Raw genomic sequence first — 25,229 nt, forward strand, 5'->3', positions numbered from 1 at the left:
TATATCGTAATCGTACTTGGATACATATAAATAAAATAAAAGGTTGAATTGGAAGAATTTATTATGCAGGTAACAAAGTCTACATATATGAAGAAAGAACTACAATACGTGAACACGTCATAGTATATTTCTATAAAAATATGCACCATTGACGGCATTTTTAACATGGATTTTTGTGCATAAGTTCTTAACCAACCACGTTTATTATTGTAGGTTCAGGCGTTATATTTTTTCCGCCAATATGCGCATCCATTTAATATGTATTATAAATAAAGGAAAAATTAATGTATATGACAAAATTACCCCTAACCATTTACACCAAATTTCTTAATTGTTATCCCAATATATTCAATTTTGACCACAAAATTAAAACTTGACTTTTTTTTTTGAAATTCTTTTTTTTCCCGCCGGTTTCCGGTGTTGATTTTTCGATTTTTTTTTTCTGTATGTTTTTTCCTTCGCCGGTCACTGTCTTTGACTATTTCGATTTCTTTTTCTATCTTCTTTTTCCGCCGCCGGTTTCCGGCGTTGATTTTTGTTTTTTTTTTCATTTTTTTACTCCCGTCACTAAACGTTGACCGTAATTGTGCTGTAATTACCAGTAATTATATTGTCATTGACACTACATTAACGTAGTTTTACCGTCGTTGACAGTACATTAACATAATTGTGTTGTCGTTAACAGTATAATTACAATCAGCGACAATATTATTTATTTTTTTTTGTTTTTTATTTGTTGATAATATTCACCATGGAAGAACGACGGCCGATAAGGATGACTTAGTGGTGAGCTCTCGACAGCAATTCTCGGCGGCGAAAGCGGTAAACGGACGACGGACATGGTGGACTACATATTTCCTTTTTCTTTCTTTTTTCTTCCCTGAAGCTGTTTGTTGTGTTTTCATGTTCTTTTTTTCATTTTTTTCTCCTTAAATGTGTGTGATAGGTGTTGATTAAATATTAATAAAATAAATAAGGGTATAATTGAAATTAAGTATTTAAGGTGTAGTATGTTAAGTAATTTGGTGGAGTCCATCTAGCCACACCCTTAATAAACAAATCAATTACATCATACAATTTCTCAGATTTACCTTTCAAACTAATATAAAGCGAAAAACACAAACGGTCATATACCGGAATCTGTGCATTTCAACACTACTAAATAATATAAGTTTTATATCTTAAGTAACATTTTTACGCGTGTTGTTTGCTCCAAGGAAATCGGCATGTTGCTTAGCAACTTCAAGTTCGAGCAGAGATCTAAAAACTTGGTCCATGGTCGGGCGTTCGTGCTCGACCCCATTTATGCAATCGAGTGCGAGCTTAGTAATCTTGTAACCATCACTAGGGCTAAAATCACCTCCTTCTGATAAACTTTTATGGACGAGTGAAAACTTAGTATTTTGACATTCAAATGCTTCGTACTCGGTTACAGCCCATTCATAAATAAATGGTACACCAGCTTTCCTGTCTTCTTCCGTGTGAACTCTCCTCGATATCAAACTGAGAAGTATAACCCCGTACGCAAATACGTCTTCTTTGTTCGAGCAATTACCTGTAAGAAGAAATGTTATGATATTTTGTGTCGTAAAGATGCTCGAAAAAATTTGCATCAAATAAATATAATTAGCATTCAGTAATTCAAATAATAGAACCTCGATAAATTATTACTCGATAAATTAGTAACCTCGATTAATTAATGGTTTCTCTCCGTCCCGACTCGGCGAAAACATGTTAAATTATTAACTCGATAATTTAATAATTCTCTAAATTAATAGAATTTCCCTGATCCTGACTGTATTAAATTTAACTCGATAATTTAATAATTCTCTAAATTAATAAAATTTCTCTGATCCTGTCTTTATTAATTTATAGAGGTTTAACTGTACGTGTACCGGATGTGCCAATGTTGGTGTAGCCATAGCATCCAATTACATGATCACTTAAATAAGTTATCCCTTCGTTGAAAATTCCACCACTTACCGAACCAAAATCACAAAGCTTTGGATTATAGTCCTGCATAAAATTAATGAGCTATTTATTTACTGCGTTCCTCACAATATGTCCAATCAAATCGAGAATCGAAAAGCACCTAACCTAAACTCACCTCGTCGAGAATTATGTGGGCAGCATCAAGATTATGAACTATGAAAGGTTTGAAAGACGAAGAGTTTCCAGCATGCATAAATTTGAGAAGCGCAGCCAACCCTAACGAAACCTTGATCCTTTGCAGCCAAGTGAAATCATCTAAACGTGTTAAACACATTTTTCCGTCATTTTTCCTGATGTCAGAGTTGCAATCCCGACATAAATGAGAAGGGCGGTGAATTTACCATCTTGGGATCGGACGAATAAAGAATAATTGGCCTTCGATTGTTTGAATTTGGCTCCTTTGATGAGAGCAGTGGAAAGTTTAATAAACCATTGACGAGAAGCTTGTTTGAGACCGTACAGTGACTTTTGAAGTTTACAAATTCGTGTCTCTCCCTTTCGTCCGAAACCAGGGGGTAAGGCCATATAAACATCCTCGTCAAGGTCTCCATTTTGAAAAGCATTATTGACATCGAGTTGGTGAAGATGCCAATTTTAAATTGATGCCACCGCAAGGAGAAGATGTGCAGTCACGAGCTTTGCAACTGGAGCAAAAGTCTCATTGTAGTCTAATCCTTCAACTTGATTATATCATTTTTCTACGAGTCTCGCCTTGTAGCGTTCAATGGAACCGTCGGATTTGAACTTAATCTTGTAGACCCATTTACACCCAACTAGTTTCATTCCTCGAGGAAGGGCCTGAAGGGACCATGTTTTGTTTGCCTCAAGTGATGCAAGTTCTTGCTCCATAGCAAGGCACCATTTAGGGTCACGAACTGCCTGCAAATAAGTTGATGGTTCTTTCTCTGTCAAAAGAGAAGTTACGAAATCACGGTGTTTAGGTGACGATTTATCATATGAAATGACACTAGATAAAGGATAAGTAGTACCTTGTGCTTGAACCATGACCGAGTTAGATGATTGGTCGTTCCTTGAGGGAAGAGAAATACCAACATGATACTCACGCAGATAACTAGGTGTCTTGATGGCACGGGTCGGTCGTGAAGAATGAATTTCTGGAATCGGGGACAAGTTTGAAGTAGGTTGTTCGGTGTCTGGAGGAGTTATATTGGATGGAATAGTCTGGGAAGAATTTTCATTATTTTCTTGAGAATTTCTTCTTCAAGCTGGTGGTTGATTGAGAATGTTTCGGCATTGTGAGAAAGTTGTGTAGTAACATTATAATCATCATCATAGGTGGGTGGAGGATAATATAAATGAGGTATTTCGGCACCGGAAGTGGAAAAGGGAAAAATATCTTCGTGAAAAACTACATCACGTGAGACAAAAACTTTGCCAGATGAGAGGTCATATACTTTGTAACCCTTTTGAACATATCGATATCCCAAGAAGAGACATTTTGTGGCTCGTGGATCAAATTTGGTGAGGCGTTGATGATGTGTTGAGACGAAACACAAACATCCGAACACTCTTAAATGGTTATAGACAGGCTGTTTTTGGAAAAGTTTTTCAAAAGGTGTTTTTCCTTCAAAAAGAGGTGTTGGGGTTCGGTTAATGAGGTAGGTAGCAGTTAAGATAGCATCTCCCCAAATTTTTTTAGGGAGATTAGCCTGGAATAGTAAGGTTCGGGCAACATTGAGGAGGTGACGGTGTTTTCTTTCGGCTATGCCATTTTGCTGTGGAGTGGAAACACAACTGGTTTTATGAATGATGCCTTTATCGAGATAAAAGTTTTTCATTGTAAACTCAAGCCCATTATCACTTCGAAGGGTTTTTACTTTCAAGGAAAATTGTGTTTCGACAAGGTTGATGAATTTAGTGATATATGAATGAGTATTTGATTTTTGATGCATCAAATAAGTCCACGTGCAACAAGTATAATCGTCAACAATTATGAGAAAGTATTGTGCCCCCTCAATCGATCGAATATGATACCCTCCCCAAATATCGACATGGATTATTTCAAAATAAGTTTTAGTACAACTGGAACTTACTAAAAAAGGTGAACGAGTTTGTTTGGCTAACGGACAAATTAAGCAACCAGAAATATCAGAAAACTTCATGTCTCTTATTGAGTGAGATAACAAACTAACTCTCTTATTTGATGGATGACCAAGGCGTTGGTGCCAAATGCTCGAGGAGTGAGAGAGGGGTGAGGTGATTGCAGAACATCTAGTTTTGTGTGGAGTATCAAGGTAGTAAAGTCCTCCTCGCTCAGTTCCTGTCCTAATCATTTTCCCCGATCGTCGGTCTGTAGCATACAAGTATTATCGGTGAATATGGCAAGAGACCCAGAACCACGCACAAACTTGCTAATCGAAATCAAGTTTAATTTGAAAGAAGGAACGCAAAGCACATCACGCAAGATAAAATCAGAAAAATGTATATCCCCGATATGTGTGACTGTAGCAACGGCTCCATTTGGCAGGTGCACGGTTCTATTGGTGACGGGAGATTTTGTGCTCAAGAAATCAGCCGAGTAAACCATATGATCTGTGGCTCATGTGTCGAGAATCCAGTACAGTTCTCTGTTGATAACAGATGCACAAAAAATATTACCTGATAAATCACTCATAGCAGACGCAGTACCAACGTGATTGACCGTTGAATTAGACTTGAGCAGCGTCATGAGATTTTCATATTGCTCCGCCGTGAGAGAGTATGGTGTGGATGGTGCTGGTGTAGTGGCGTCTACGTGATTAGCCTTCGACGGAAAACTCTTGCGCTCGTGTTTGTTGCTTAAGGAATTCGTCATTTGCAACTTTCGACACATGTCAATATTGTGACCTTGCAAGCCGCAATAATCACATTTCAAGTGTGATCGGCATATTTCAGAAGCATGTCCGATTTTGCCACATGTTCCACACTTAAGGTGTGGATTCTTAGGCGTGAATGTCTCCTCATACTTTCGTGGGTTATTCTTTACAGCAAAAGTCGAGGCCTCAACCAATGGGATGTCTCCATTTGATTTTCCTCGTTGTTTTTCATCTTGCAGAATGAGGGAATGAGTTTTGATGACAGTAGGGAGCTGATCCATGAGCAAAATCTGCCCTCTTGTACTGGCATAAATTTCGTTGAGCCCCATAAGAAATTTCATTGTTTTCCAATTTTGTTGGAATTGCAAAATATCTTTCATAGCCCCACATGTGCATTTTGGGATACTAGATAGTGCTTCACGTTCATCCCACAACCCTTTAAGCTTTGTGTAATAAGCTCCAATGGACATGTTTCCCTGTTTACAGTCATGTATTGTTTCTTCAACATGAAAAAGGTGTACACTGTTAGTGCGTGAAAAAATGATATTTTAGGTCGGACCAGATTTCTTTCGCACTTTCATTGTATATTATACTTGCTCCAATCTCTTGTGAGATTGAAATAAAAATCCACGCATTTACGAGATTGTTGCAGCGTCTCCATTGCTGGAGTTCTGCAATGGAAGTCTCCGCCGGTTCTTTGATGTCGCCGTTGACGAAACCTTCCTTGTTCTTGATGTTGAGAGCCATGAGCATAGCACGACTCCAAGTGCTGTAATTTTCGCCATTTAATGGTTGTGTTACGAGTATAAGCCCGGGTTGATTGGAATGATGGAGATAAAGGAGTTCATTGGGATTATCAAACTTACTGGCTGCAAGTTTGGCTGATTTTTGTTCATCTCCTGCCATATGTGTTAGCAAGGGGAAAACAAATAATTTTATGAGTGTGAAAATTTAAAGGTTTTAGAATCGTAGCCACTCACGGTCTCTCTCTTAGCCACTCACGGCTCTCTCTTCTTCTCCTAGATTCAAAATCCCGCCTCCACAAACTTCCCACCGGCAAAATTGCTTCCCGGAGCCATAACTCTCTCTCCGGTGGTCGGAATTCGTTGGTTTAACTACCGTTGGATTCCTCTCGTCGAGATCTTTCTTTTGGTGGTGATTTCATTCAGTTTCGAGCGCTGATCTGTTTATGCTATTTTTTTTCATTCGAGGACGGTGGTCTTGCCGGAGCTTTATTTTGTGTTCCACCCGTCGAAATTTGTTGGGTCACCCACCGTTGGATTCCTATCGTCGGGATCTATATTTTGATGGTAATTTCATTTATTTTTATGTTTTCAGATTTATTTCTATATTTTTATGCATTTGTGGGCTCGCGGAACCGTGGGTGGTTATTAGCGGCGTCTAGGGTTTTGGTAGGAGGCGAGGGGGGTGAGGAGTCACTGTCTGTTTGATTTAAAATTTGTAGCACTACCTAGCAATAACCTCTCTCTTTATCTCTCGATCTCTTAATGTTTGTTGATTTTTGAGTGTTTTGATGTTTTTCTTCAAATTTAGTTGATTTGCACTAAAGTAATTTCTTTTTGTTTTGATTTTGCAATTGCAGCTTAATGAAGGCCATTGATCCTTTCCGTGAAGGTGTCAATTTTTTTTTTTTTTTTGAAGTTACATCTGATTTATTCAACAGACTGTATACATTACTGTACACTACTATACATTACTATAGTAACATGTAGTTACATATGCGTATATTTGTGTATTTTCGATTTGTATTTTATTGGTTCTGATGTGATTTATAATAAAAATATTGAAATTTGTAAATTTTTGTTGGGTTTTAAGAATTTATTTTGTATAAGTCAGTATTCGTGTATGTATACAATTGATCGACTAAAAATATGGGGAAAAAACAAACATAACTATGAAATACTATAGGTACTATAGTTACATGTATTTATTTTCAGTACTGTAAACATATTGTTTTGAAAATTAAAAAATAAAAATTAAAAATTAAAAATAAAAAAAAAAGAAAATTTAATTTAAAAAAAATTAAAAAAATATATATATATATATATATATATATATATATATATATATATATATATATATTTAACATACAGGTTTATAAAAAAAAACATAAAAAAGATAAATCAACGAAAATAATAAATATAGGATTATAAATGCTGAATGCAGTTTAGCGGAAAATTGCATATAGAAGTAGTATAATACTTTGTCAAATGATGATTTGGCCTTGGGTTTATAGCTAGTTAGGTATGTAAAATAACCCCTTCGCATAATCGGATCTTCCTCGTCTAATTACAAATCCATATAACAAGTTCCTTAATAAATTAGAATCCACATCTTCCAAAAATCACAATCCAGGCAAACACCAATCGAATTCTGGAATTGAAAAATCAGGCAGCGCTGAGGCAAGTGGTGACGGCGAGGTTAGCTGGAGAACTAATTTTTAATTTAATTTTGTTTTATTTACTACTCAATTGTTCGTTTGAGGTGGTAGAATCACAAACTTCTTTTTTTTTTTTTTTTTTTTCTATAATGGATCATCGAAATGTGGTTTTCACAAACTTCTGCTTTTTGGTTTGATCTTTTAATAATCCCAATTAATTGCATTCTTTTAACTTTTATTTGGTTTGCTGATGAATTTATTTAATTTTTTTTTTTGAGAGGCTTTCACACCCAAGTTATTAGGACTGTTTCATACTCATGATCATATTTGGATTTTGATCCTGAATGTATAGCCTTAAAATACTTATATTGGAATTGGAATTGATATAAACTCTTTGTAAAAATCTAATCTTTTTTAATGAACATGCTCAATAACATTGCTACATGAATAGAAGCTTCATTCTGGAGTTTAGAAATTACGTATTATTCTTGTACGAGTTTGCTTTGCATATGTTATACTTTTTATCCAGTACTAATTTTCTGTGCTCTGCTAGAAATGAAGCTGGGAAATCTTAAAAAACTCTCCTACGACGACTTGGCTTCGTACACCGACAACTTTAGTGAGAGAAATTACCTCTGCCATTTCCAATTCGGCAAACTTTATGATGGAAAAATTGTTCGAGCCGAAAGGGTACAACAACAATATGTGATGGTAAAGGTATGGGAAAAGCCAACGATATATGAATACATGCCTGGAGATAACGAACTTAGACTAATGGTATGTTACAATACCAACCATACATTTCAAATCTTTTCTCTCTCCTCAACCCCTTTCCGTTTTTTTTTTTTTTAATAATATTTTCTTGTACAGGATGAAGTCATTCTACATCGGAATGAAATGGTGACCAGTCATCCAGGCATGTTAAAGATGTACGGATACTGTTTCGAAGGTGAACATAATCTTGGTGTTGTTTATGAGTTCAAGCCGTTTGACTCGTTGTTCAACCTCGTTCGTAACGGTATTTCATTTTTCATCTCCTTTAACGTTTTTTTTTTTTTTAATAATATTTTTTTGTTGTTGTTCCTACACTGATATTTTCATGTACAAATTTTGTGTCCACTTAATTTATATGTACTGGTAGCTGTCGAACATGCAAAAAGGCAAACATGTTATAGTTTGGTTAATTAAACATGTGTTTGATTATTAGTGTTTGACTTCTTTACTGTACATTGGTTGATATATATTACGATTAAGGATATTTTTGTTTCGTCACAATCTGTACTTATTCTATATTGCGATTTGAAGAATATAATATGATGATTGATGTTTGAGTTTTGAACTGTAGATTCTTTCACATGGCTGCAAAGAATCAAAGTCGCCTTGGGATTCGCTTCCCTCCTCAGATTTCTGCACTCTGCCAAGTGTTCAATTTACGAACCTTTCAAAATTCGCAATCTTGACTGCGCTCATGTAGTTCTTGACGGGGTTTGTTAAGTGTTTTAGTTCTTAAATTAAATATCCTCTAGGGCAAAATAAATCTAAAGAAGTAATTAGCTAAGTTTTTTATGCAGGACTATAATCCAAAATTATGTGATTTTGGTCTCATCACTGGTGGAATATTCCCTGATAGAACAATATATACGTGCCACCATATCAGTGGATCGTACGGCTACATTGATATCTATTCAGGTATTTAAGCTTCAGACTTTTATTTTGTAGCCCCACCTATATTTTATTGATTTGTCATATTGTGAATTGAATTATTTTTGACATAACTTGTTAAATGAATCCGGGCTATCTTATAAAGCATAAATTATGCCTTTTATGTTGTTAAAATTAGTTCACAAGGATTCTAGTCCCATTTTAGTATAGCCCTAATCGTTGGGAAATTAATCCGTTGAATACCCGTTATTTTGTATTTTTAATAAAATCCTTATCATTCAGTTTCTTAATTATATATTTTTTCTTCTTTCTTTATTCTATTATCCTATTGAAAAGTAGTTTTGGATCTTGGATGGATTGTGATTAAGTGTGGTAGCTTAAAGAAAATATGCATAGTGAAATCTAATGAAGCATCCATGTACATGTATTTACATACTATCTCACTTGCAGAAATATAATTAAAAAAAAAATCAATATGTTCACATAAAAAAATTAACTGTAACTGTAAGTGAAATGGAATTAATATTCGTGGACGAAATATATTTTTGCATATATTACACATTTGTTGTTGCATGTAAAAGATAAATATGATACCCAGTAAATTACAACAGTTTTAAATATATAACTTATCTATACCTAATTTGATTCTTTAGAAAATTGAAATTCTTATACATGAACATGTAACTTTTTGTTGTTAATATTATTTTCTATTCTTCGAAAGTAATGATAATATAATTTTTCTTAAAAGCTAATTTTAATATTTTTGAAATCTTGAGGCGGGTTTCGGCTGTTTTGTGTGTCTAAACTTTAATGATCTACACTACTGAATCGTTGGGTCGATGAATGGTTACTCGTGAGAATAATGTGGTGCCATTATTGATGCATGCATTAGGTTGTTGTCTTCTCTCTCTTCTTGTTTGTTTTCTTTTGTTAGGCGTGATGGTAATAAGCTTGCACATGAGCTAGATCATATACATTGTAATGAAACTTTGGCGGGGATTATTCTCCCTACTAGTTTGGCATCAGTTGCAAAAAAAAAAAAAAAAAAAAAAAAAGAAACGGTGGGCTCCTTCTACAAATGTAGAAACATATTAATTTTTTAAAAATCTTCCGTCAAGAATGATAAAATTGAAATCTTACTAATAAAGTAAAGATGTTTAGTTCATGCAATGCTACTAATTAATATTTTCGGGTTCAGAGTTCTGTGAATTTTTCGTTGTTTTTGGATTGAATTCACTGAGTACAGCATTTACAAGTGAAAACCATTATTTTTGGATATAAATTATTTGCAGTGAGGAAAATTTTAAGGGAGCTCATTTTAAAAAAAAAAAATTGGCTCATACGTTTTCCAATTTTATAATGTAATGGTAGTTGTTACAATTATTCAATTCCGATTATGCTGCAAGTTTTGAATCTCGCAGTATCGTTTTGTTTTTCTCATAGCTGTGTTTGAAAATTATGTCTCTTATTACAGATCCTGTTAAGGATAACCAAGATGTGTTCGGCTTTGGGGCTATACTTCTCAGTATGATTTCAAAGCGGCTTTACACCGAAGAAGACCGAGAAATTCTTGGGCCACCTGTTCCTCAATGGGCTTTGAAGGAATTCTTAGTATATAAATATGGTGATGTCCTTGATGATGTCTTTGGTGATAATAATGATGATGTCGTTGATGATAATGATGATGATGTCATTGATGATGATGATGATGATGATGATGATGATGATGATGATGATGATGATGATTTGAAAAAACCCAAATTTTCACTTGTGCACCAAAGTCTAGCTGCCGATCCAGACTTTGATGCATCGGATGGTTATAAGCTTACGAAGCTGGGATTGGATTGTTCAAACGTAAGTAAACGCCCTAATATGGAAAAAGTTCTAACATATTTGCTCGAACTTAATGTTGTGAAGAAACATGTTGATTTTCTTGGAGTCGATAAGCTGCTAAGCTCCTTTGAAAAAGACGTATGATGTTTTCGTCTGTTTGGCATTAATTCATGTACGGATGGATGTCTCAAGAGTTGTAAACTATATTATCACTGGTTAACTTGTTGCATTGTCTTAGAATTGCAAAGTATATAATCGTTGTTTAACTTATTGCAATAGATGCATTGTGGTATTTTTTATCTTCATATTTGTGTTTTTTTGGTTAATTTACATTGTTGGTGTTTCCCTTTTTTTTTTTCTTTTTTTTTTTGGTTGTTTGTGTAATGAAGGAACATCAACCAACCATATAAATGTATTGGGTAGATCTACACTCTCTATACTAACTTGCAAACCATACGAGATATGTAAATCACACTAGGCTAGCTATGTGTGACAAACTCTACCTAGCGACTCCACCCTGAATTAAAATTTTATTGAATTAAATTACAACTGTAATCGTGTTTAATCCACCTCATTTTTATTCATTAGTCCACCAAAAATCTCTGTACATAAAAGAAAGGTTTTGCCCCGAAACTCTAAAATAGTTATTCTATAAAAAAATTCCTTTATTTTCTCATTTTTTATAACCCCTCCTAAACAACTTATTTTTGTTTCTTCTTTTTTTTTTTTAAAGGAGGTATTGGCTAGACACCCTTTATTCTAGACTTACATAGGTGAAGATCCAATTTGTTAGATGAATATAGGTGTAGATCCCTTGACTCAAAAAAATAATATAAATTATATAATCTTACAAGTTATTAGATAGAAATACCCTAAAACTATTAATAGTTTTTTATGGAATTAGTTATTTACGTAAATAAGTGAGAAAACAAATCCCATATATCACTATCTTCCTTCCACAATTTTCTCTCTCTCTCTCTCTCTCTCTCTCTCCTCCCTCCTCTCTTCTCATCTCTTCTCACGTATTTATTTTTCTCTCTCTCTCCTTTCTCCTATCTTCTCTTCTTTCGATATTTTTTTTCTCTCCTCTCTCTCTCTCTCTCTCTCTCTCTCTCTCTCCACCTTTATACCTCTCTTTGATTTTTCCGATGGAATACACAGAGAAACGAAAGAGAGGTTCTTTACATTATGAGATTATATGTTGTTGAAAGAGTTAAAAGCCGACAACAAACAACTCGTTGCTTACAAAAAGTTAGCTCTTTACTTCTCCCTCTATGTATTTATTTATAGTGAATTTATAATTTTTATTTGTGTTTTCTAATTGATTTTGCTCCAGCAAAAAAAAAAAAATTAAAATGGCAAAATAAATTTGAAGCATAAAACAGAAGACTGCAAATTGCAATCCATGACAGTTGATTTTTTGCAAACTGCAAATTGCAATTTTGGACATTGGAAGATTTTGTTGTTGGTTTTTACATTTGCATGATGTTTATTTTTTTGATTAATGTTATTGCGTTTGAATTTTAGATGGTTTGGATCATATTTTCAGTTTGTTGTTTGCAATTAAATGAAGTAGTTTGTTGTTTGCATTTGGTCGAGTCATAGATGGTCTGTTGCTTGCAATTAAATAGTGAAGATTATATTTTTCAGTTTGTTGTTTGTAATTTGGTGAAATCAAAGGTAGTTGTGGAAGTTTTTTTTTGTGAGTCTGCGTTTTTGTAACAAATATTTTTTTTACGACTTGATTTTGTTTTTTAAAAAAATTGGGAGGAAAGATGTTTTGGAGAATTTAATTTGATATATTTTGGGGATTTAATTTGACAGAGAGATTTTGGGTGGTTTGATTTGAATTGATTAGAGGTATTATTGCCATAATAAATACAATTAATTTATTAAAAAATGAGATTTTTGACTATAATTTATTCACATAAAATCTAATGTAGAGGGACGTATAGCAAATTTTTTTTTTTTTTGAAAACAAATCATTTTGTATCTGGCATCATTCGCCATACTCAAAATGAAGGTTCTCATCTTCAGTACAAGAAAAATCCACCTTAGCAGCTAACAAATGAGCTAGTCTATTACCATTTCGTTTGACAAATGAAAAGGAGCAGTTTCTAAAAGATTTGGACAGAGCCAGGCTCTCCTCAACAAAAGCACCATAAGTTGACTCCAGAAGATTGCCTTTGGTGAGGGCTTCAATGATATGCAGACAATCACCCTCAACAATTATTTCTTCTCAGCCTCTACTCCGACCCGTGGTAAGTGCATGAAGAATCGCATGAGCCTCGCCTTCGATCACTTTTGGTCTACCCGAACACTGCAACACACTCCACCATAAACATTTTCCGTTCCAATCTCGAGCCACCATCGCAGTAGAATAAAAGTCAACCCCATTTGGAAAACCACAATAAATAAACTAAACATCTTACAATGTCTGAGATTTACCTTTCAAACTAATATAAAGCGAAAAACACAAACGGTTATATACCGGAATCTGTGCATTTCAACACTACTAAATAATATAAGGGTTGCGGCTATATGCAAGACTAAAACAACTTGTGCAAGACCAAATTAAAATTTTCAATGTATAAATACTATAATACCCTTACTTGTTAAAAAAATAGAAAATCCTAAATGTGCAAGACCAAAAATTTAAAAACACAAAAAACCCTATCACAAGACCACAAAACCACAAGACCAACTCTCATCTTCTCCATCTTTCAAAACCCACAAGATCTTTCTCCTTCATCCCCCCCCCCCCCCCCCCCCCCCCCCCATAAACCCACAAAATTTAAACATTCAAAATCATCAAAGCTCAACAAATCTTACAAAGATGGCAAGTATGGAGTTAGAAGACATCAAAATAGAAGATTCTACGGTAGAAAAACCAAGAAAATATGCAATTTTGGGTTTTTTTAGCTAGAATATCGTTTTTCCAAAGAAAATCCCGCGCAAACAAATTCGACATATACAGGTCGAATTTGATGGGTAAAAATCGACATTTAGATGTCGATTTTTAGGCATAAAATTCGACATTTGGCAATGTCGATTTTTCCCTATAAAATTTGACGCGTAAGTGTCGATTGGTAACACAGTTTTTCGACACCTTGGTGTCGATTTTTACCAGTTTCAAATTTAATTTGTTTTTCCTCTTTTTTACACATTTTGAGTTTTATCGAATGGAGGTTCTGCAAATGCAAGTCATGAATATTCTAATGGCACTTACGAAGAGGCTTGACTATGTTTGATTTTGTTGCAGGATTTTTTTTTCTCAATGTAATATTTTAGAAACAAGATTCTGGTTTTCTTGGCTCATATCAGCAGATGTTTCATTTGGACAACCCTTTGTAATTACAAATTACAGTTGAGTTTAGAAAACTTTTGTTGTTATATAATGGATGAATTACAGAACTTATTATTGAGGTTTTAATAGTCAATTTAAAGTCTATATACTACAACGAAATGTTTCCGGAAGAATCTGGAAAAATAAGAACAAAGTTGACGACTAAAAGTCCTCGTCAGTTTTTAACTCGTAATTCTTGGAACCCGCTTGGAGACTTGACATCACAGAAGCCTTCTCTCAAAGAAGTTTGCTTTTACTCTGCATAATCGAGTCAAGTCATACCAATGAGTGCACACGCTAGTGCATCACAAACAAATTCGATCTCGATTTCAACAGCCTCTTGCACATTAAGATGAACCCTCTGCATATGAAGTTGCTTCCTTAGTAAACTGCAGAATCGAGTCAAAAAAAACCTAAACTAGTCAACTCCTTCGGGATTAGAATTCAATAATCTCAACAATCGAAACAAGAATTATAAAATCACCTGTATAATAAGCAAGCAAAGTCACAGTGGAGACCCTTGTCTCTAGAAATAAGCTCGTTCGAAATGTCAATCCCGGCCTTAATCCCCTCTTTTTAAGCCAAAAAATAGCACATAAGCTGAGATATAACACGAAATTAAATCATTTAACTTTACAAATTTAGACCACAGAAGGGAATATCGTTCTATATCGTAGGTATTATATTATACCTTCCGGAGAAGAATATGCCTTCAATACAAGCAAACGCAACAAGTCTCTCTGTAAACGAGCTAGAACTGCATTAAATAAATAATTAAAAAAAAATCAGTATTAGCAAACTCATCGAAAGTGCGTATACAGAGAATCGCAAGAAATAATATACCTTTTATTAAAAAAAAAAAAAAAAAAAAAAACAGTTAAATTTCGATATCTATATGTCGATTTTTTACCATAAAAATCGACACTTTGGTGTTGATTTTTATGAGTGTTTCTCAACATCTTGTAGATGTCGATTCCTCATCAAAAAATCGACATCTTGGTGTCGAATTGTATGATAAGAAATCGACATCGTTAAGATGTCGAATCATAGCATACAAAATCGACCTGCAAATGTCGAATTTTTCCCTTGAAAAACGACATTTGCAGGTCGAATGAAAATGAAGAACAACAAATCAAAAATCTTCTCTCCAGACAACAATTCATCAACGAAAGCTTCTTAATGTCATTTTAACATAATAAAACTATGGATTTATCAAATTTAAATAACCATTTTCGAAATTTTCAAACAAAGTTCATAAATACCTGCGGCGTCGGCGTCGGCGACGGCGTTGCTGGCAGGTTTGGGTCACTCATGATTGTGAGAGGCGGCTTTGGTGGCGGCGGCGATCAGTGGTGGAACTTGGGCGGCGGAAGTTTAACGGCGGAGAAGGTGGGTGTGAAGAGGGGGGCTGTTTGTTTTTCCAATTCACGCACAATTTTTTTTTTTTTTTTTTTTTTTTTTTAGTTTTTTGTTTTGTTTTTGTTTTTCCTCATTATTTGTATTTGGTCTTGCATGAGAAAAAAAAAAGGCAATTTAACATATGGGTATACAGTAGAACCTCGATAAATTAATACCCGATAAATTAATACCCGATAAATTAATAACCTCGCTTAAATAATAAATTTTCCCGGTCCCGATTCGGGGACAACGTGCTAAATTAATAATTCACTAAATTTATAAGATAATACACATTCGAAAATTTTAAGAAGCCCCATATAATATATAAATTAATAATGCATAAAAATAATTCTTAAATTACATGGTGTAGTACATATTTTATAGATCTATGAAAGCTTAATACGATATAATTTAATTGTTGCTTGTTGAAGTTCACATTACCATCAATCTCGTCTCTCACTTTTCTTAACATGGTTAGAACTTTCGGTATAGTTTTCTCATAAATCAACATAAAATCGTTCTATACCATTGCTGCTTTAAGAGCTTACATTCGTGAAACAGGCTCTATAATGCATTGAACTAATGATACGATGAATAATATAAACGTAAATTTAAAAAAAATGTATTTATTCAAAATAATAATAAAAGTAATTTCATAAATTAATAATTTATTAATTAATGTATAAATTAATAATATTAATTTATCGATAAGTTAATATTTCGCTAAATTAATGAAATTTTGATTGTTCCAACTGTATTAATTTATAGAGGTTTAACTGTATTTGTCATTTCATCTCAATAAAATAGAATCTTTTGGAATTTTTCTTTAATTTGGTCTTGCACAAGTGGAATTAGTATTGTATATAGCCGCAGCCTAATATAAGTTGTATATCTTAAATAACAATTTTTTTGAGATAAAACAACAAATGGACCCGAGTACATCAGCAGCCATCTTCACGCGTGCGCGTTGTTTGCTCCAAGGAAATCGGCATGTTGCTTAGCAACTTCAAGTTCGAGCAGAGATCCAAAAACTTGCTCCATGGTCGGACGTTTGTGCTCGACCCCATTTATGCAATCGAGTGCGAGCTTAGTAATCTTGTAACCATCACTAGGGCTAAAATCACCTCCTTCTGATAAACTTTTATGGACGAGTGAAAACTTGGTATTTTGACATTCAAATGCTTCGTACTCCTTTACAGCCCATTCGTAAATAAATGGTACACCAGCTTTCCTGTCTTCTTCCGTGTGAACCCTCCTCGATATCAAACTGAGAAGTATAACCCCGTACGCAAATACGTCTTCTTTGTTCGAGCAATTACCTGTAAGAAGAAGTGTTACGATAGTTTGTGTCATAAAGATGCTCGGAAAAATTTGCATCAAATAAATTTAATTAGCATTCAGTAATTCAAATAATAGAACTTCGATAAATTAATAACCTCGATTAAATAATACTTTCTCTGGGTCCCGACTCGGTGAAAACATGTTAAATTATTAACTCGATAATTTAATAATTCGCTAAATTAATAGAATTTCCCTGGTCCCGACTGTATTAATTTATAGAGGTTTAATTGTACCTGTACCGGATGTGCCAATGTTGGTGTAGCCATAGCATCCAATTACATGATCCCTTAAACACGTTATCCCTTCGTTGAAAATTCCACCACTTACGGAACCAAAATCACAAAGCTTTGGATTATAGTCCTGCATAAAATTAATGAACTATTTATTTACTGCGTTCCTCACAATAAGTCCAATCAAAATCGAGAATCGAAAAGCACCTAACCTAAACTCACCTCGTCAAGAATTATGTGGGCAGCATCAAGATTATGAACTACGAAAGGTTTGAAAGACGAAGAGTTTCCAGCATGCAGAAATTTGAGAAGCGCAGCCAACCCAAACGAAACCTTGATCCTTTGCAGCCAAGTGAAATCATCTACACGTGTTAAACACATTTTTCCGTTAATTTTTCCCGATGTCAGAGTTGCAAACCCGAAAAGAAAAAGAAAAAAAAAGGGTACATATACAATACCTTTAGGAATGAGGTTAACAACAGAGTCGAATGGTTTGAATTCGTATACAGCAGCAAGGTGTCCACCTTCATGGCAGTATCCATACAGCGGTACCATGCCTGGATGACTGATCAGCAGTACGTTGCGAAGTAGAATGACTTCCTCCTAGTACAAGCACGTATTACACACAGGTCAAAACGCAAAAGTCCTGGCGAAAAAATTAAAATAAAATATTGGAATTACAGCATATATATATATATATATATATATATATATATATATATATATATATATATATATATATATATATATATATATATATATATATATATATATATATATATATATCATTAGTCTAATTTCATTATCTCCAGGCTCGTAGCTGTAAATTTCTGGAACTTCCCATATCTTCACCAATATGTCACCCATGGAGAGGGCGAGAGAACTCCACGGTAAAGTTTGCCGAATTGGAAACGGCCAATGTAGTTGCTCTCACTAAAGTTATCAGTGTACGACGCCAACTTCGTGTAGCTGACTTTGATTACATTCCTCGGCTCCTTGCCTAGAAGAAATTTCAATAAAAGATTGAGATAATAATGATTTCAGTATGAACAATATTTCATATTTATCGCAGTTCATAATAAAAAATCTACAATAGAACCTCGATAAATTACTAACCTCAATTAAATAATAGTTTTTCTCGGTCCCGACAGTATTAATTTGTAGAAGATGATTTTTTTTATTTTTTTTACCCACTGGAATGTTTTGAGCAATCAATTGAAAAAAGGCACTCCATAATACTCAATTAAGCAATCAATATATTTTATTTTTTTGCATACTTTGAAAATATCTATTTCTTGTTTCAATTGAAATTTTACAACAATAATATCACCAATAGAATTAAGCAAAAGAAGACAAAAATATAAGCAAATTATAATAAACATTCTGTGATAGCAACTCAAATATATATATATTGATAAAAGGAAATTACAGATAACAGAGATTGAATCGGGAAGCTTAAACACGTGAAAAGCTTCGAGAATCAAGTCCAAACATTCAGCTCAAAACCTAAGAAAACTTAACCTAAAAATCAGCTGCCTTCCCTCAGCTCAACTTTCCCTATTTATACCCAATCTATAACTAGAAAGTGCTACTTAAAATTAAAAACGTGAAAACGCTTCATCAGCCAGCAACTCTTCCTTTTCTTTCTCTATTCTTTGGCCACGTGTCGTGATGAGAGCCGCTACTAATAAAAACGTGATAAGGCTTGAAAACGCTAAACGGAAATGCATTTTAAACTGCGTCTTAGTAATATAGGTATGGTAAATATAATATTAATTAATCTGCATGTCTTCTTCCTTCTTCGTCTCTTTTCCTTGCATGTCTTCTTCTTCCTCTCTTACTATAATTATGTCTTCTGGAATGAGCTCGTAACAATGCCTTCCCCTAAAAATGTCCTTGTCCTCAAGGACAGAAGGTAGGAAAGCGTCGCTGGATGTCCTCGCAATCTTCCCACGTTGAATCTTCGTCTGGAGCGTTGAACCATTTGATCAGCCATTGTGTTACTGCCCGATTGCCCTTCTTCACTAACCTGCGATCAACAACAGAATGTGGTTCGAGTAATATGTGCCCGTGTGCAGTGATTGTAGTAGGTAAGTGTTTTTGGCTGATTAAAGGCCCTATTTTCTTCTTAAGTTGAGAGACATGAAATGTTGGATGGATCTTGGAATTATGTGGCAGTTCTAGTGTATAAGCCACCTCCCCAATTCTCTGTAGTATCTTATAAGGTCCAAAAAAACGAGATGATAGCTTGTTATACGTTTGAGTTCGAGCAGATTGTTGCCTATAAGGCTGCAACTTCACAAACACCCAGTCACCAACTTGAAAAGTCCTCTCACTTCTCCGTTTATCTGCCTGCATCTTCATTCTGTTTTGTGCCCTCAATAACTGCTCTCTTATCACTCGGATCGTGGCTTCCCTATGCTGCAAGCTTCTGTCCACCATTTCATTAGAGGCTGCCATGGGAATATAGGGTAAATGAAGAGGAGCCTTCTGACCATACATCACTTCATAAGGGGTAGTTTGCAAGGATGAATGAAAGGTGGTGTTGTACCACCACTCTGCCAAAGGCAGCCATTGTGCCCAGTCCTTAGGTCTCTCTCCACTCATGCACCTTAAGTAACCTTCTAAGCACTTGTTCACTATCTCAGATTGACCATCAGTCTGAGGGTGATAGGCAGTTGAAGTGTGGAGTTGTGCTCCTTGAAGCTTGAAGAATTCCTGCCAAAATTTGCTCATGAAAATAGGGTCTCTATCACTGACTATAGTCTTAGGCATTCCATGTAGTTTGTACACATTTTCCATGAAGAGTTGTGCCACTGAGCTTGCTGTGTATGGGTGCTTTAAGCTCATGAAATGTGCAGCCTTACTTAATCTATCCACCACCACCAAAATGGTGTCTTTTCCCCCAGAAGTTGGTAAGCCTCCAATGAAATCCATGGAGATGTCTTCCCATATCTTTTCAGGAATAGGAAGAGGCTGCAGCAGCCCTGGTGTTGCTACAGTTTCTCCTTTGTTCCTTTGACAAACATCACATTGTTGTACAAAAGTGTGCACATCTTTCTTGAGTCCCTTCCAATAAAAGGTCTGTTTGATCCTTTGTAAAGTGTTGTGGATGCCAGAATGCCCCCCCACTGCAGCACCATGAAAGTGGTTCAAAATTTTTTGTCTGAGCTCCACCACTTCTCCTATCACCAGTTTTCCTTTTCTCAACAACACTTCTGCATTCCAAGAATAAGATGGTCTGCTGCCTCTGCCCTCTTTCAAATCCTCAATAATTTGCTTGAGCTTTAGGTCAGAAGTGTAAGCTCTTCTTATTTCTTCCATAAATGAGCATTGAGGAATTGAGAGTGTGAAACAACTAGCTTCTGGAACAGTGACTCTAGACAGTCCATCTGCCACCACATTATCTTTCCCTCTCTTGTATGATACTGAAAAATCATACCCTAATAGCTTCACTAACCACTTTTGTTGAGCTGGAGTGGCTACTCTTTGATCCATTAGGTACTTCAGACTTTGGTGATCAGTTTTTATAGTGAAATGATTTCCAATCAGATAGGGTCTCCATTTCTGAACAGCAGTCACTAATGCAAGGAGTTCTTTTTCATAAGTAGATAGAGCTCCTTGGGTCATGTTTAGAGCCTTGCTCATGTAGGCAATTGGTCTGCCTTGTTGCATTAATACTGCCCCCATACCCGTTCCAGATGCATCAGTTTCAATGGTGAACTCCTTAGAAAAATCAGGAAGTGCTAAGACTGGGGTTTCAGTCATGGCTTTCTTGAGATCATTAAATGCTTGTTGAGCCTCCTTACTCCATTTAAAACTGTCCTTCCTCAATAACTGAGTTAAAGGCTGGGCTATCTTGCCATAATCTTTAACAAATCTTCTATAGTAACCAGTCAACCCCAAGAATCCCCTCAAGTGTTTAATTGTTTTAGGAGTGGGCCAGTCAGTCATGGCCTGAGTTTTGGTGGGGTCAGCTGCCACACCCTCTGGTGTAATTACATGTCCTAAATACTCAATGGAAGAACTTCCAAAAGAGCATTTATTCATCTTAATAAACAGTTGGTGTAGTCTTAAAAGCTCTAGAACTGTCCTCAACTGCTCTAGATGGGAGTTCCAACTCTTGCTATAGACTAAAATGTCATCAAAAAAGACCAAAACAAACTTCCTCAGTTGTGCTTGGAACACCTGATTCATGAGACTTTGAAAGGTGGAAGGTGCATTAGTTAGGCCAAATGGCATCACTAAAAATTCATAGTGCCCATGGTGAGTTCTGAAAGCTGTTTTCATGATGTCTTCCTCATGCATTCTGATTTGGTGATAACCAGATCTCAAATCCAGCTTAGAGAAAACCCTTGCCCCATGCAATTCATCTAATAGCTCCTCAATTACTGGAATAGGGAATTTATCCTTAACTGTGTTTTTGTTCAGTTCTCTATAGTCCACACACATTCTCCATGAGTTGTCCTTCTTTTTCACCAACACCACTGGTGAAGAGAAGGGACTACTACTGGTTCTAATCACCCCTGCATTCAGTAGCTCTTGTACTATAGCTTCAATTTCATTCTTTTGCACAGTTGGATATCTATATGGTCTAACATTGACAACCTCTGACCCTTCCTTGAGGTGGATCTTATGATCATGGTCCCTATGAGGTGGTAGGCCCTTAGGTTCCACAAATAAGTCTGCATAATCACTGAGCAACACTTGTAAGCCTTCTCTGCCTACACACTCCATAGCATTCAAGCTAGCAATGCATTCTGGTACTCCTTCTAATTGATCACTGTTAGCAGGTGCTGGTTCCATGGTCAGGGCAGTGCCATCTTGCAAGCTTCCAATACACTGATAAGCTATTTGGGAAGGTTTTTGCAAAATCTTGTTCAGTTTCTTAATAGAGACTAGCTTGACTGAGTTAGGCTGAAGACCCCTCAATACCACCTTCCTTCCCATGTGGTTAAATTCCATCTTTAGTTGCAGATAGTTGCTGCAAATGTCCCCCAATGTCACTAGCCATTGAATGCCTAACACTAAATCACAGCTCCCTAATGGTAGGGTCATGACTTCAGCAGAAAACTCTACCCCATGCATTTTCCAGGTGAAGTTAGGACACTTGAACCTTGTAATGAGCCTGCTTCCCCCAGGTACATTCACTGATGATGGTTTCATCTCCACCAATTCACAACCTAGTGATTTTGCAGTCTGCTCATCCACAAAATTGTGGGTGCTCCCATTGTCAATTAAGATGTGTATAGTCTTTCCCTTGGCTGACCCTGTGAGTCTCATGTTTCTGAAGTCATGTGTGCCAGTCATAGCATGCATGGAAACTTGAGATAGCTGTTCCTCTCCATCCTCCACCCTCTCTTCAGTCACTACACTTGGGTTGTACTCCATTTCACTTTCAATCATAGACTCATCCTCAGGTATCTCCATCACATACATCTGCCTCTTTTTGGGGCAGTTGTGGTCTCTGGAGTACTTTTCATCACACCAGAAGCACAAGCCCTTAGCTCTTCTATCATCAACTTCTTGGTTACTCAACCTTTTGGTTTGGTTGAAGGGTTGGGTCTGGTTTCTGGGAAAGGTTGGGCTATTTCTGTTGGATCGTGGGCTAGAATAATTATTGGCTGTATAGGTATGGGTGTTTTGGCTAGGATTTCTATTGATATTTAGGTTGTTTGGTCTGTTGACAGTGTATGAAGCCTTGATAGGGTTTTGGGTAGGGTTGTGGGTAGGGTTATGGTTTTGGCTAAGGTGTTTCTTTGGAGATAAGGTAATGGTCTGTTCTTGCAGCTTAGCTAAGCTCACTACTTCCATCATGTTCTTGGGTTTGAACATCCTAATTTCCAAAGAGATTTCAGGTTTCAATCCCCCCAAAAAACAGCTCACTGCATAAGGTTCTGAAAGGTCTACACAGTTCATTAATTCATCAAATCTGTCAAGGTAGTCTTGTAGGGATCCAGTTTGCCTGAGGTTCATAAGCTCAGACATGGGATCTTCGAAGAGCAGTGTGCCAAACCTGCTATTCAGAGCCCTAATATACTCTTCCCAGCTTGGGATCTCTCTTGTTAGACGGGCCTTCATGAACGTTTGGTGCCACTGAAGGGCCCTCCCTTCCAAGTGCACTGCTGCTAACTTCACCTTTGAGCTCGATGGTGTGCCATCCACGTCGAACAATTGATCACATTTGTACACCCAGCTGCAAAGGTTTGTTCCATCAAACTTCGGAAATTCCACCGAAGAACACTTAGTAGGTAGTTGATACTCTGCCCCCCACTGAGGACCTTCCTGATTCCCCAGATCTGGAGGTCTGCCCCCATTGTCATGTAGAGCTGCTTGTTGTTGCAGTTTGGCCATCATCAAGGTCATCATAGCACGGTTCTCCTCCACGTTCTTAGCATTAGCTTCAGATATGGCCTGCATTTGTTCCCTCATCATGTCCATATCCTTCCTCAGCTCAGCAAATCTAGTACCATCAGCCATGGTGCTTCACAGAATCGATGGCTCTGGATACCAATTGATAGCAACTCAAATATATATATATTGATAAAAGGAAATTACAGATAACAGAGATTGAATCGGGAAGCTTAAACACGTGAAAAGCTTCGAGAATCAAGTCCAAACATTCAGCTCAAAACCTAAGAAAACTTAACCTAAAAATCAGCTGCCTTCCCTCAGCTCAACTTTCCCTATTTATACCCAATCTATAACTAGAAAGTGCTACTTAAAATTAAAAACGTGAAAACGCTTCATCAGCCAGCAACTCTTCCTTTTCTTTCTCTATTCTTTGGCCACGTGTCGTGATGAGAGCCGCTACTAATAAAAACGTGATAAGGCTTGAAAACGCTAAACGGAAATGCATTTTAAACTGCGTCTTAGTAATATAGGTATGGTAAATATAATATTAATTAATCTGCATGTCTTCTTCCTTCTTCGTCTCTTTTCCTTGCATGTCTTCTTCTTCCTCTCTTACTATAATTATGTCTTCTGGAATGAGCTCGTAACATTCTGATTCAAATCCGAATCCCTTAAGCAGCAAAAAAAAATATTTAAATCATATCAACACAACACATCAAAGAACAAGGGGGCCAAAAAAAAAAAAAAATCAGAATTGGAGAGATTCTATCTCCAGCGAAATAAGGATATTTTTGGGAATTTAAAAATTGAAAAAAACGATAATGTACAATAGTAAAACTCACCGCAGCGCCGGAAGAAACGCATAATCCGCTGAGTTTTCACAAAATATTGTTCGACCATTTGTGATTTAGCTGAGGAGAACGCGAAACGCTGTTGCAATACCAGCGATGCGGGCAAGTTGTAAAGTATGAGGAGTTTACATATAGGCATACCTAGTATACGGGCAAATTACGAAAAAAATCCCGTTTGGGTAATTACAACTATCCCTTATTTAAAATATTTTCAATAAAAATTCTGTAATTTGATTATTTATGGAACCAAATTATATATTTCGGTTTGACAAACAATATGAAGTGTGAATTTTCGATACGATTTAACCGAATTAACATCCATAAATTTACATCTGGAGGAGTTTTTCCGGAAGATAATATATAGTTGAGGGGTGGTTATAATTACCCAAATAAGAGGGAGATTTTTGTAATTTTTTCTAAAAATAATTATTATCTTTTATTATTTTTTGATCAAATTAGAATAGGCGGCCACTATTTGTAATCCCAAAATTTCTAAGCCGAAGACGGTTATTTGCCGCCGAGGACCTTACTAGGGGAGACCTAAAAGTAAAGCCTTTAGAACAATATATTCTTATTTCTATATTTTCTCTAATTTCCTTACTAGTGGTGGAAGTTGGAACGAAAATTCCAATTTCTACCGGTCCTGATCCGAAAATTTCTGAATTTAGAACAACTTTTTTTCATTCTGAATTCCGAAATTCTGATTTCCAAACTTTTTGGAATTTTTTTGATTGAAATTGGATAATATAAAAAATATCGGAATTTTTTATTTCCGATCCGATTTAATTTTCAAAAATAATTTCTAAAAATTCCGATGTTTTTGCAAAAAATACACCTATAAATAATAGGGCAAATTACAGCCACCCCTTGAGGTATGGCCAAATAATAAAATCCCTCTTGTTTGGGTAATTACAGCCGCCCCTCCTTTTAAATATTTTAAATAAAATTTATTTTATTCGGTTATTTACATAACCAAATCGTATATTCAGTTCGGTAAACGGTATG

The 25,229-nt window shown here is 35.7% G+C and overlaps 2 protein-coding genes and 1 long non-coding RNA gene across 6 annotated transcripts; 1 reads left to right on the forward strand and 2 right to left on the reverse strand.

The window, feature by feature from the left end:
* Positions 1 to 953: 953 nt before the first annotated feature.
* Positions 954 to 24,319, reverse strand: LOC105952677 (putative serine/threonine-protein kinase PBL2). Of its 3 annotated transcripts, none has more exons than XM_088812008.1 (6): positions 24,216 to 24,319; positions 17,806 to 18,019; positions 17,478 to 17,622; positions 2,108 to 2,247; positions 1,890 to 2,016; positions 954 to 1,555 (listed from the first exon to the last, which is right to left on the reverse strand). In XM_088812008.1, the coding sequence occupies exons 2-6, from the start codon at positions 17,884 to 17,886 to the stop codon at positions 1,182 to 1,184; spliced, it is 867 nt and encodes a 288-aa protein (XP_088668134.1). In that variant the 5' UTR covers positions 17,887 to 18,019; positions 24,216 to 24,319; the 3' UTR covers positions 954 to 1,181. The 3 variants fall into 3 exon arrangements, with proteins under 3 accessions (XP_088668134.1, XP_012831712.2, XP_088668135.1); XM_012976258.2 differs by lacking the exons at positions 1,890 to 2,016; positions 2,108 to 2,247 and adding exons at positions 17,023 to 17,149; positions 17,242 to 17,381; XM_088812009.1 differs by lacking the exons at positions 954 to 1,555; positions 1,890 to 2,016; positions 2,108 to 2,247 and adding exons at positions 16,267 to 16,767; positions 17,023 to 17,149; positions 17,242 to 17,381.
* LOC148765691 (putative serine/threonine-protein kinase PBL10) lies at positions 7,089 to 11,030 on the forward strand. Of its 2 annotated transcripts, none has more exons than XM_088811989.1 (6): positions 7,089 to 7,249; positions 7,763 to 7,986; positions 8,080 to 8,227; positions 8,555 to 8,694; positions 8,781 to 8,898; positions 10,346 to 11,030. In XM_088811989.1, the coding sequence occupies exons 2-6, from the start codon at positions 7,765 to 7,767 to the stop codon at positions 10,846 to 10,848; spliced, it is 1,131 nt and encodes a 376-aa protein (XP_088668115.1). In that variant the 5' UTR covers positions 7,089 to 7,249; positions 7,763 to 7,764; the 3' UTR covers positions 10,849 to 11,030. The 2 variants fall into 2 exon arrangements, with proteins under 2 accessions (XP_088668115.1, XP_088668116.1); XM_088811990.1 differs by having other exon boundaries at positions 7,096 to 7,231.
* LOC148765692 (uncharacterized) lies at positions 13,853 to 14,890 on the reverse strand. Its single transcript, XR_016029045.1, has 3 exons — positions 14,742 to 14,890; positions 14,535 to 14,650; positions 13,853 to 14,439 (listed from the first exon to the last, which is right to left on the reverse strand). It is a non-coding gene; the product is annotated as an uncharacterized LOC148765692 (long non-coding RNA).
* Positions 24,320 to 25,229: the final 910 nt, after the last annotated feature.

Source organism: Erythranthe guttata, chromosome 13 (assembly GCF_056151865.1).
Source record: "Erythranthe guttata isolate IM_541 chromosome 13, IM_541, whole genome shotgun sequence".
NCBI classification, from domain to species: Eukaryota; Viridiplantae; Streptophyta; class Magnoliopsida; order Lamiales; family Phrymaceae; genus Erythranthe; species Erythranthe guttata.